Consider the following 12,348-nt stretch of genomic DNA (forward strand, 5'->3'; position numbering starts at 1 on the left):
CTTCTCTCAGTCTTGTTGTCATTTTATATACTGCACATTATGCAACACAGTTTCCTTCAACTCAAGCTGTGCACTGCCAACTGCTGGTCTTGTTAACAGTGAACTTTTTCTGCTGCAAACCACTTACTGTATGTGAAAAGAAAAACTATTTTCTTCCAGTAGATCTTACTTTTTTTACATTCTCATTCTCTCTTCAGAAAGCCATATTTCCTGGAGCTGGTTATGAAGGGATCACTGAATACAAGTCTGTCATCTACTATCAAGTCAAGCAGCCCTGCTGGAATGAGACGGTTAAGGTACAAACACCAGGACGAAAACAAAATCAAAGACGTCGTGGTTATGTTTTTGAAGTTTTGAAGCTAAAGTCCCTTTCATATGACTCCCGGCAGCATTCTCTAATGCAAAGCATTAATCTACAGCACAACCTCCCTTTATTTTGCGTGCAGGTCAAGCGTTTTGACCTGTAACTCAAAGTCCAACAACATCAACTTTTGGAGCCCCAGTCAAATATGAAAATAAGATGGAAGAGCGACTGATTCTTGTAATCATAACTCCTGACCCGTTAGGCGTTGGCTCAAGTGTCTTATATCGTTGGAATTTCTGAAAGTTTTTTGAAAAACCTACTTTTGCGATTTAGTCCTAGGTTTTTGACCCGATCTGAGCCAAACCAGTGCAGCAAGATTCTCTGGAGTCTGATTGTCAATAATTATCAAATAAATTTTGAAATTTCGATTCACGGTCTCTAAAGGTGCATTCACACCGGACGCGAATGAAGCGGTAAGCGCGAGTGATTTACATGTTAAGTCAATGCAAAGACGCGAATTGACATCCTGCGGCGCGATTCGCGCGAATGAAGCGGCGCGAATTGAGCGATTCGCGCAAGTTGAAAAATCTGAACTTTGGCGAATTTCCGCGCTGCGTTAACCAATCAGGAGCTTGCTCTAGTAGTGACGTGACGTAGCGAGCTGAGGCAGAATTTCGAAACAACAATGGAGGACAAAATCATCGTCGCTGTACATCTTCATACATTTATAGAAACAGAAATAAAAAGGATCGTGTTTGAAAGAAAGTGAATGAGGAGGTCGGACAATCTGATAAGTTGTAAAAAATGGTCTTTACTCAATTAGAGCTATATATATATATATATATATATATATATATATATATATATATATATATATATATATATATATATACATATTAAGACTACAAGCCAACTAAAGACGACCAATTGAGCTTATTCGCTGTAATTTACAATTATTTCCCCACTGACAAGTTGTGTTTATTCAGAGGAAGTGTGCAGAAAGCAGTGGGAGAGTCTGGGACACATAAAGGAGCGGGAGAGCCCCTCTCATGACGCGAATTCGCGTCTGTTGTGAAGGGATTTTAACGCGCGAATGAAGCGAATGTCACGCGCGAATGAAGCGAGTAAACTCAAAATGTTCAAGCGTCCAACTACGCGCGAATAGCGCGATTTATTCGCGCAAGTCGCGTCTGGTGTGAACACAGCATAAGAGCCACCAAAACGTTTGAAGTGGGTGCGCCACTTTTACTAAAATGGCTATAACTTGTGAACAGAATGAGATGTTTTTACCAAACTCGGCTCACATATGTAAAAGCTAATTCTGTTGTCGTGTGAAAAAGGAAGTGGTGGCTGGACACTAGGTGGTGCTATAACAGCAAAAAAAAAAACATGAAAATGGCTATAACTACTTCACCGTTTGTCCGATCAACTTAAAAATTGGCATGCAATGTCTTTGTCCGAGGGGCCATGATTGTCTTTGACATTGACGCATCTCGAAAAACATGTCCGCCATCGGCCACTGAATTTTGAGCAGCTATCAGACAAGGTTAACGGAAGCCCATCGGAACAAAACTCGCTGAGCCTGTTTGACTCACGGCCCTAGAGGCCTGTGAGAAATTATAAAGAAATCGGCCACCGGGGGGTGCCTTCGCGTTTTTTATATGGGCAAACGATCGTGTATCGTGCCTTTTTTCGTGTACGCCCACAACATTCATACCACATGGTAGACCTCCTCATTTTGAGCAACTTTGCCTCTACGACCGCCGCTGTCCATCAAATCATTCGTTAAATATTGATGATTATTTCAAAAAACAACTTTGGCGAACTAGTCCTAGGTTTTTTGCTCAACCTTGATAACTGTTAAAAAGCTTTAAAGGATTAGTTCACTTCAGAATTAAAATTTCACCCCCATGTCATCCAAGATGTTCATGTCTTTCTTTCTTCAGTCGAAAAGAAATGAAGGTTTTTGATGAAAACATTCCAGGATTTTTTTTCCCAGTGGGGTTCATTGGGTTTAAGGTCCAATTTGCTCTACATTGGGCTCTACATGATCCCAGATGAGGAATAAGGGTCTTATCTAAAGAAACGATTGGTCATTTTCCAAAAAAAATAAAAATTTATGGTTACACTTTATTTTACAGTGCCATAGTTACATTGTAATTACTTAAGTACTGAGTACTATTAATTAACTACATGTACTTATAGAGTTACAGTTAGGGTTACGGTTTGGGTTAGGGTTTGGTTTACGGTTAGTACGTGTAATTATGCATAATTTACTGTTACTACTATAGTAAGTACATGTAACGTGTAACTACGGCACTGTAAAATAAAGTGTTACCAAATTTATAAACTTTTTAACCACAAATGCTCATCTTAACTTAAACGTGTATCTGTTATTATAATTTGTTTTGGCTTTAAAGGTGCCCTAGAATTAAAAATTGAATTTACCTTGGCATAGTTGAATAACAAGAGTTCAGTACATGGAAATGACATACAGTGAGTCTCAAACACCATTGTTTCCTCCTTCTTATATAAATCTCATTTGTTTAAAAGACCTCCGAAGAACAGGAGAATCTCAACATAACACCGACTGTTACGTAACAGTCGGGATCATTAATATGTACGACCCCAATATTTGCATATGCCAGTTCATGTTCAAGGCATTAGACAAGGGCAGAACGTCTGGATCTGTGCACAGCTGAATCATCAGACTAGGTAAGCAAGCAAGAACAATAGCGAAAAATGGCAGATGGAGCAATAATAACTGACATGATCCATGATTACATGATATTTTTAGTGATATTTGTAAATTGTCTTTCTAAATGTTTCGTTAGCATGTTGCTAATGTACCGTTAAATGTGGTTAAAGTTACCATCGTTTATTACTGTATTCATGGAGACAAGAGCCGTCGTTATTTTCATTTTTAAACACTTGCAGTCTGTATAATTCATAAACACAACTTCATTCTTTATAAATCTCTCCAACAGTGTGTAATGTTAGCTTTAGCCACGGAGCACTATCAAACTCATTCAGAATCAAATGTAAACATCCAAATAAATACAATACTCACATGATCCGATGTATGCATACAGCATGCATGACGAACATCTTGTAAAGATCCATTTGAGGGTTATATTAGCTGTGTGAACTGTGTTTATGCTGTTCAAGGCAAGCGTGAGCTCCGGGGGCGGGGGAGCAGGAGAATTAAAGGGGCCGCAACCTATATATCGGTGCATAGTTAATGATGCCCCAAAATAGGCAGTTAAAAAAATGAATAAAAAAAATCTATGGGGTATTTTGAGCTGAAACTTCACAGACACATTCAGGGGACACCTTAGACTTATATTACATCTTTTAAAAAGAAGTTCTAGGGCACATTTAACACATATCGATACCCAACATTCTAATAAATTACAAAAATCTGTAATAATTTACAGTAAAGTTTAATTTGTTGCAATAAGTAACTACAGTAGTTAACATGAACTACCAGTGAACAGCATTTATTCATCTTATTTAATGTAAATTTCAGCATTTACTAATACATTATTAAAATCAAAAGTTGTAACAAAGCATTAATAAATGCTTTAAAAATATATTGCTATTATGTATTGTAGTCCCTCAAAGTCAGAATGGCGCAATATCCTGACAGAATGATCTGGTACATTGTTTAACACACAATGCATATCAAGACAATCAGAGAGAGTATGTTCCCTTTTTCTTCTTTCTGCATTGTATTAAAGTGATTGCCAGGATATTTTGCTTATATTAAGCTCAGATATGTTCTCTCTCCATACTTATACTATTTTAACTATGTACACCTGCCACATTCATGCTGCCTAGCAAGGAAATTGCCTTTCTGTGATGCTGCCAGCAGTGCTTTTCATGTCAAGGTCAATTGAACTCCTGACACTTGTGTTAAGAGGTTCGTTGAAGCCCTTCACATGGGTCATGTGAAAGGGACTTAAGAGCTGCAGCAGGGTTTCATTCACTCGTTCTCTTCTGTCTGTCAGGTGGCCATTCCTATTGAGGATGTATGTCGATGTCACCTGAGGCTGACCTTTAGACACCGATCTTCTCAAGATTGTGAGTCCTTATAGTGCATGACATTGAGGTTACTAGAACTGCATGTAGAAGTTAAGGACTGTGGTATCTGTTCTGTTTTTTTTTGCTTTTCATTAATGCATTTCTGCAGGGGTTCACAAACTTTTTGTCCAGGTCATGTTTGTAGTGTGCATTTCACTTCATTTTAGGCTCAAGAAAACCTGCATATTTTATATACAAGTCCAACATGGGGCTAAATATTATGCTCGAAAAACATTTTTAGTAATAAAGAATAAATAAGATTCAACCCATTAGCATTTTTGCTGACCCCAGGTTGAGAACCTCTGCGCTACTGTGTGTTCAAGCTTGTTTTTATGTTGAACATTTGTCTGCTTACATTTTTGTAGCCAGAGATAAGTCCGAGAAGCCTTTTGGCATGGCTTTTGTCCGCCTGATGAAGTCGGATGGCACCACGCTCCCAGATGGAAAACACGATCTCATTGTCTACAAGGTGGGCATCTTAAAGAATGTTCTGGGTTCAGTACAAATTAAGGTCACTTGTGGCATAAAATTGACTATTGCAAATATATAGGGATGCACGATATATCGGTCACCATATCGGTATTGGCTGATATATGTTCATTTTTAATGTTATCTTTATCGGCCCGATAAGAAAATTTGGCTGATATATTAAAGCCGATAAATAATGGATTATTTCCTTCTGCTAAGCTGCTTTTTTGTATTGGTTTTGAATTGCTTGAAATATGATTGAAATCTCTTCAAAAAGGAAAATAAAGTTAAGTGCAACATACAGTGCAAGTCTGTCATATAGACTACATAATATTATAATGAGAACATTATAATTGTCTGCTTGGGACATGGCTTATAATGGCGAGACTTTTGTCTTTGTAATCAGGCTCTCAAAAATTGTAAAAAAAATTGGATTTAGATTAGGGCTGTCAAACGATTAATCACGATTAATCACATACAAAATAAAAGTTTTTTGTACATAAATAACATATTTCTCTTAAATATATACATTAATCTGTGTGCATTTATATATACATATTAATTACACACAGTACTCACACATATATTATGCAAACTCGGCTTTCAAATATTCGCCAAAATGTTCATATCGGTGCATCCCTAATAAATATATAAAGTGACAAGATCTCAGAGTTAAACTGTGTCAGAAAAATATTAATCTTAATTATGTCAGATAACACTTAAGCAAAACATGGTCAGTTCAATGTGTCTGAATAATTTTTGGGTATATGTCACAGTTTACTTTATTTTTCTATCCTCACTTACATAAATTTACTATAGTGTCTATATGTACTATAGTAAATATATCAAAAATGTTTGAATAATTTTTGGTTTGACTGTGTGTGTATATGTATATATGTATTTTTTATAATGTATTTTTTAATTATATACATTTTAATTATATATATATATATATATATATATATATATATATATATAATAAAAAAAAAATATATATATATATATAAAAAAAAAAAAAAAAATATATATATATATATATATATATATATATATATATATATATTTAAAAAAAAAAAAAAAAAAAAAAAAAAAAAAAAATATATATATATATATATATATATATATATATATATATATATATATATATATATATATATATATATATATATATATATATATATATATATATATATGTCTCCACATTTTTTTTTTTTTTTTTTTTTTACTACTAATTTTGTGGTTATCAGCATTATGCTGATTGAGCTTAAGTTGCATTGAACCAGAATTCCTTAAATGGAATAAATTAGAATTTAAAAATTTTTAAAAATGTGACCCGCTCTGGCGAAATGAGTCGGAAGTCGCAACGTTCTTTTTAAGATATGGGCCGATAATGTGGAAAAGCAATGAAAAAAATTGATTTTTTTTTTTAAGCTAATTTCAAAGAACTTTCAAAACTAATCTCCCAAAGTTTCGTAGTCCAGATAATTGAGTAAAGGTATTTAAATGGCTATTAAATTTGACATAGTTTTACCAAATTCGCTGGAAATGAACTTCTCAACTCCTCTCGTCACTTATGAGCATTTCCCGGTATCCCCTGAAACGTCACTATCTCTGCTCTCCAAATATGGTGTTACACGTTGTATAGAACCAATCAAAAAGCTTAGGAATGTAAACACGCTGACATAAACGCTGATTTTTATCAATGGGAAGCCCCGTTTCGACTGACAGGCACGCGATTGGTCCGGCCATCCTCCTGTCAGACTAGCGCGCACTCTGTGTAAACAAGCTAGTAGATCTCCTCAGAAAGATTCAAGTTCAGTAGTGTATAGTGTAGTGTAGTATACTGTGTGTAAGTTAGCTCTGTTTATTAATAATATTTGAGAAATGTCGCTGTCAAAAGAGAAAAAAGTGGCCAAAGCTTTAAACTCACTGGAGGCTGCTAACCTAAGCTCTGCTGCTCTCACTTTCTCTTTCTCTCTCTCTCTCTCTCTCTCTCTCTCTCTCTCTCTCTCTCTCTCTCTCTCTTACTCACACACACACACACACACACACACACACACACACACACACACACACACACACACACACACACACACACACACACCCTCTCTCTCAAGCAAAAATGTAGCACCTCTCTTCAATCTTTCTGATTTTAGTAAATCTTTGTAAAAGTGCCTTATAAAATATTAATTCAAATAAATACTTTAAAATAATTTGAGCTTCAGCCTGGTTTAATAGCATTTATATATATAAAAATGTCTTTGGTCAAATTAAGCTTTAAAATAAATAGTTTATCCCTTTAAATGCAATGGATTTTGAAAGAATTTCAACAAAAAAACGGGCAAAAAACTTTAAAAGCGATTTTCTCAGGTTTTCAATTGGAAAAAGAGGGCAGACGACCATAATTCAAATGGGTATATCTTTAAAACCATTCAAGGTATGACTTTGACTAGGATATCATTTTAAAGCTTATTGTCTCATCTTTGCATTGATACCAAAATCTCAATTTTTTAAATTTGGGTCACTGTGACTCATTTTGCTGGATCAGGTCACAAATACTCATTTACTATCTCATGATGTTCCAGATTTGTTTTAGATGAACTATTTCTTTATTCCTACTCTAGTAAAAATAAATACATTGTTGTAGGGAGTACAGAACTTTAAAGTTGAAGTGATACCTTGATCTTTCAGCCATTTTACACTACCGTTCCAAAGTTTGGGGGTTGGTAAGAATTTTTTAATGTTTTTAAAAGAAGTCTCTTCTGCTCACCAAGACTGAATTTATTTGATTCAGAAAAACACAGTAAAAACAGTAATTTTGTGATAAATTACAATTTAAAATGATTTCGATTTGAATATATTTAAAAATGTAATTTATTCCTGTGATCAAAGCTGAATTTTCAGCATCATTACTCCAGTCTTCAGTGTCACATGATCCTTCAGAAATCATTCTAATATGCTGATTTGCTGCTCTTACTGTCCCAAAACTTTAGCTTACTTTCTTTGCTGAGAGCTCGAGTCAGTAAAACACATTTTAGCATGCAAAATTTCCTTAACTTCCCTTTATACCTAACAGTATGTTATTGTTCCATGGCTTTACAATTCAACTGGACAATAAAGTCTCAAACATGCAGTGCCACTACAAGTTCCTCTTCTGTTCCTCCAGGTGGATGTGAAGAAAGCTGATGATGCTAAGACGTATTTGACTCTGCCTGGCACATATGCTGAAGTGGAAGAGAAGGAGAGACAGACGGGAAAATCCTTCCATCATGCCGGCCTCATTCCCGTCACCAAAGACAGCTTCCAGATCGGCACGCTCACCTGCTCTACGAAGCTTACTCAAAACGGTATTTCTCTTCTGTAAACGCAACAGCACTTCCACAGTCATTTATTATATTTTGAATTTCAATATTTCCACAATATTTACCCAAAAATGACAATTCGCTCATAATTGTCTTTGCAAACCTGACATTTTTTTATGTCAAAATTAGACTTGTTTTTGCACACATTACATTTAGATTTCATTTTCACCTTTATTTGTTGAGCGCTTTTCACGAAACGTACTGCAGCTTTACAGAAAATGCGTGTTTCTAGGTTACAATTAAGAGAGGTGACTATGTCAAAGTAATATCCATATGGCAGAAATAAACAGTTCTAAGAAAATCCTGCAGTTAGCTAATCATGTCATGTATTAATTTAAGCAGAAACAGTGAGCATGTTAAAGCAGTGATTACATTTAGTGATCGTAATGTGATCATACCATTTAGAATGACAAGAGGGATGAGAATAGATAATGACAAAAGTGTAACAGTAACAGTATGAGACAGCAAAGGTCTTGCAGTAGGTGGATTTCTAAAGCTTTTTTAATTTCCTCCGACTCAGTTGACCTTCTGGGGCTTCTCAACTGGAGATCAAACACTGAGAGACTTGAAGAAATTCTTCAGAAACTTATGGAAGTGGATGGAGGGGAGATTATTAAAGTAAGGTTGTGAGAAAACACAACACTTGGCCTTCTGCAAAATTCTGCTTTATGATCTGAAGTTTTTGTTGTGTGTTTCTCTAGTTCCTTCAGGACACACTAGATGCTCTCTTTAATATCATGATGGAGACCTCAGAGGAAGAAACCTACGATACACTGGTTTTCAATGCCTTGGCAAGTTTTAATTATTTAACTCACTCTTCAGAGATCCACTAGTTTCCAGACTATGCTTCTGTTTTGGAGTTTTTCCTTTGGAAAACCTGAAAAATACCAAGGAACATTCAAATAAGTTTCAATAAACGTTCGTGTATTGATTTGGTCCCAACATGCCACATGAGTGTAAGTATTAATTATCCCAAACAACAAAGTTTAATACTTGTTCAGATCCCAAATCCGTAGTATAAGTAACAGTAAAAGTGTTGCTCATTTGGAACAAGCATGACTTTTAATTCATGATCATTGGATAAATATTTTTAAAAATCCTTTGGTTCACATTGCTTTGGGAAATTCTAGTCCATTAAAACTTTTACAGTCGAGCAAAACCAGAAAAATACATAATGATTATAGAAATATAGATTTCTACTATTTTATAACTTTTAATGACTTTTTAAAGGGGTCCTATTATGCCCCTTTTTACAAGATGTAACGTAAGTCTCTGGTGTCCCCAGAATGTGTCTGTGAAGTTTCAGCTCAAAATACCCTGTGGATTTTTTAGTATACCATGTTTTAACGGCCTATTTTTGGGTGGTTGAAAAAATGCACTGATTTGGTGTGTGTACCTTTAAATGCAAATGAGCTTGTGCTTGCCGCCCCCAAGCTTGTGATTCCATTACACTGAGGCATACATAATACAGGAGAAGCTCACACAGCAAATATAACTCTCAAAATGGATCATTACAAACTGTTTGTGATGCAGCATATCAGATCATGTAGGTATGGCATGTATTTTGTGGATGCTCGCTAACATTCGTTTCTGAATGAGTTTGATAGCGTGCTGCACGGCTAACGTGGCTAAAGCTACACACTGTTGTAGAGACTCAGTAAGAATGAAGATGCGTTTATGAATTATACTATTATACTATTATAATTATAATATAATACTCTTATAAATATAGCTAAACTGTGCAGGACAGCTGCACTCCAGGACCACAGTGAAAGCAAAATGGTGGCATCATGGGTGGAAACATACAGATTAAGGGGCGGTAATATTATAATAAGTTCCCCTTGTGACATAGAAAGGGGAGCAAAATCTGAACAGCTTGTTTTTTTTCACATGCTTGCAGAGAAAGGCTTGCCAAAACAAAGTTACTGGGTTGTCCTTTTTCACGTTTTCTGGGTTGGTAGATGCACCGGAGACCCGATTATAGGACTTAAACACAGAAAAAGTCCCTTTAAGACTTTGTGTTCCCTTTAAGAGATTTTTATTGTTATTAATAATAATAATAATTGTAGTTGATATGAATATTAATATACAATTAATAATATGAATATTAATACTAATAGTAGCATTAATATTACTATTTTATATTCTGTGACTTTTTAGAAATTTTATAAAATGTACATTATTTTTATTAACTGATATGTGCTTATTAATAATTAATATGATAAATCACCATATTCACATTCGTATCTAATAATAATAATAATAATAATAATTATTATTATTATTATTTATCAATGGTACTATTATTCATATTAATGACCATTAATATTTATATCAATAATAATAATAATAATAAAATGTCTTAAAAAGTAATGAAAACCTTATACAATATATATATATATATATATATATATATATATATATATATATTGTATAAGGTTTTCATTTCTATAATCATCGTCTTTTTCTGTAACTAACATTTTTCATGGACCAGAATTATATATATATATATATATATATATATATATATATATATATATATATATATATATATATATATATATATATATATATATATATATATATATATAAAAATAAATAAATAAATAAATAAATAAATAAATAAATAAATAAATAAAAATAATAATAATAATAACAATAAATATTATTATTTATCAGTGGTACTATTATTCATATTAATGACCATTATTATTCATATCAATAATAATAATAATAATAATAAAATGTCTTTAAAAAGTCATGAAAACCTTATAAAATAGTAGGAAATGTATTTTTCTATAATCGTCTTTTTCTAGTTATTCTCAACTGTAACATTTTTCATGGACCAGAATTTTTCTTCCTAGTGCAATGTGAACAAAATGTTTTGAAAAAATATTTATCCAGTAATCACGAATGAAAAGTCAGAATGAGCGACACTTTTGCTGTTACTCATACTTGTGGTCTGGGATCTGAGTAATAAACTTTGGTGTGTATGTTTTCTCATCGTGATATTTAAAATCATGTGACATGTTGGGACCAAATCATTACACTAAAGTTAGATGAAAGTTACCAACTGTAGAAGGAGTGCTCGACCACTTCTGCCGAGTCATTGCGTTACTCGTACCCTTAACGCCATAACACGCCATATGGCCATCTGCATGTGGGATGTCTTCCCCCTCACAGACATACAGGTCAGATTATTCCACCATATAATGCGTACTTGATGTCTATGAAGACCATTATTTATTGTAGGTTTCAGTCCGTTTTTCAACCACTGTTTCAGTTGCATCACATTTGGGATGGAGAGTGACGTTTGTGCCTCATAGTCATTTGAGGTTGTGCATCATTAGTTGGTTATTATTAATTTTCCCCGCCCACTTGATCTTGGTTACTTAAATACAAAAGAAAGGTAGTTTACTTCAATATTCAATTTAATATTCAAATAAATTATTCACAATAAGATACATTTATTATGAAAGTAAATTTGAATTTCTTGTAGTCATATGATTATAATGTGAAGAGCTAGACCTTGTATTTTTGCTTTATTTGTTCAGGTTTTCATCATCTCATTGATTGGCGACATAAAGTTTCAGCATTTCAACCCTGTTTTGGAGACCTACATTAGCAAACACTTCAGCGCTACTCTGGCGTATCAGTAAGAGTTACTGTCTCGTTTGGATTTCTCTGTCCTTTGTTTCACAGTTTTACAGTGTTTTAATAGAACTCGGCCATTTTTGTCCACATTTTAATTCTCACTTTGCCAACTCACACTAACACTCTCTTCTTCTCTCACCTGTTCTCTATATACACCTGTCCAGAGACACTCTCAGTTGTGACCTGTGTATTTATTTGCAAGTGTGCAGTAATTGCCTCGGCTTGCCTTGTCTTTTCACAGGAAGTTGACCAAAGTGTTGAATTATTTTGTGGGCCATGCCGAGAACCCGGCTCATACAGAGCGACTGTATGCCGCCTTGAAAGCCTTCAAGTATCTTTTCCGTTTCATTGTGCAGTCTCGAATTCTCTATTTGAGGTGAGTACCAACCTGTATTTGCTCTTAAATATACCCTCCAAGAGGGCTTGATTGAACTTGTCCTTCATCTGACGATGCAAATGAAAAAGCAACAGTAAAAA

General features: G+C 34.3%; 1 protein-coding gene across 1 annotated transcript in view; it reads left to right on the top strand.

Moving 5' to 3' along the window:
- dock5 (dedicator of cytokinesis 5) overlaps window positions 1-12,348 on the top strand; it is an 83,697-nt gene that overhangs the window by 26,015 nt on the left and 45,334 nt on the right. Inside the window, exons 15-22 of the mRNA XM_048209273.1 lie at window positions 198-296; window positions 4,315-4,387; window positions 4,753-4,856; window positions 8,022-8,202; window positions 8,738-8,835; window positions 8,919-9,008; window positions 11,772-11,872; window positions 12,113-12,247. Coding sequence (XP_048065230.1) covers window positions 198-296; window positions 4,315-4,387; window positions 4,753-4,856; window positions 8,022-8,202; window positions 8,738-8,835; window positions 8,919-9,008; window positions 11,772-11,872; window positions 12,113-12,247 — 881 coding nt within the window. The remainder of the gene's footprint in view (window positions 1-197; window positions 297-4,314; window positions 4,388-4,752; window positions 4,857-8,021; window positions 8,203-8,737; window positions 8,836-8,918; window positions 9,009-11,771; window positions 11,873-12,112; window positions 12,248-12,348) is intronic.

The sequence above is a fragment of the Megalobrama amblycephala genome, linkage group LG12 (assembly GCF_018812025.1).
Source record: "Megalobrama amblycephala isolate DHTTF-2021 linkage group LG12, ASM1881202v1, whole genome shotgun sequence".
Classification (NCBI taxonomy): Eukaryota; Metazoa; Chordata; class Actinopteri; order Cypriniformes; family Xenocyprididae; genus Megalobrama; species Megalobrama amblycephala.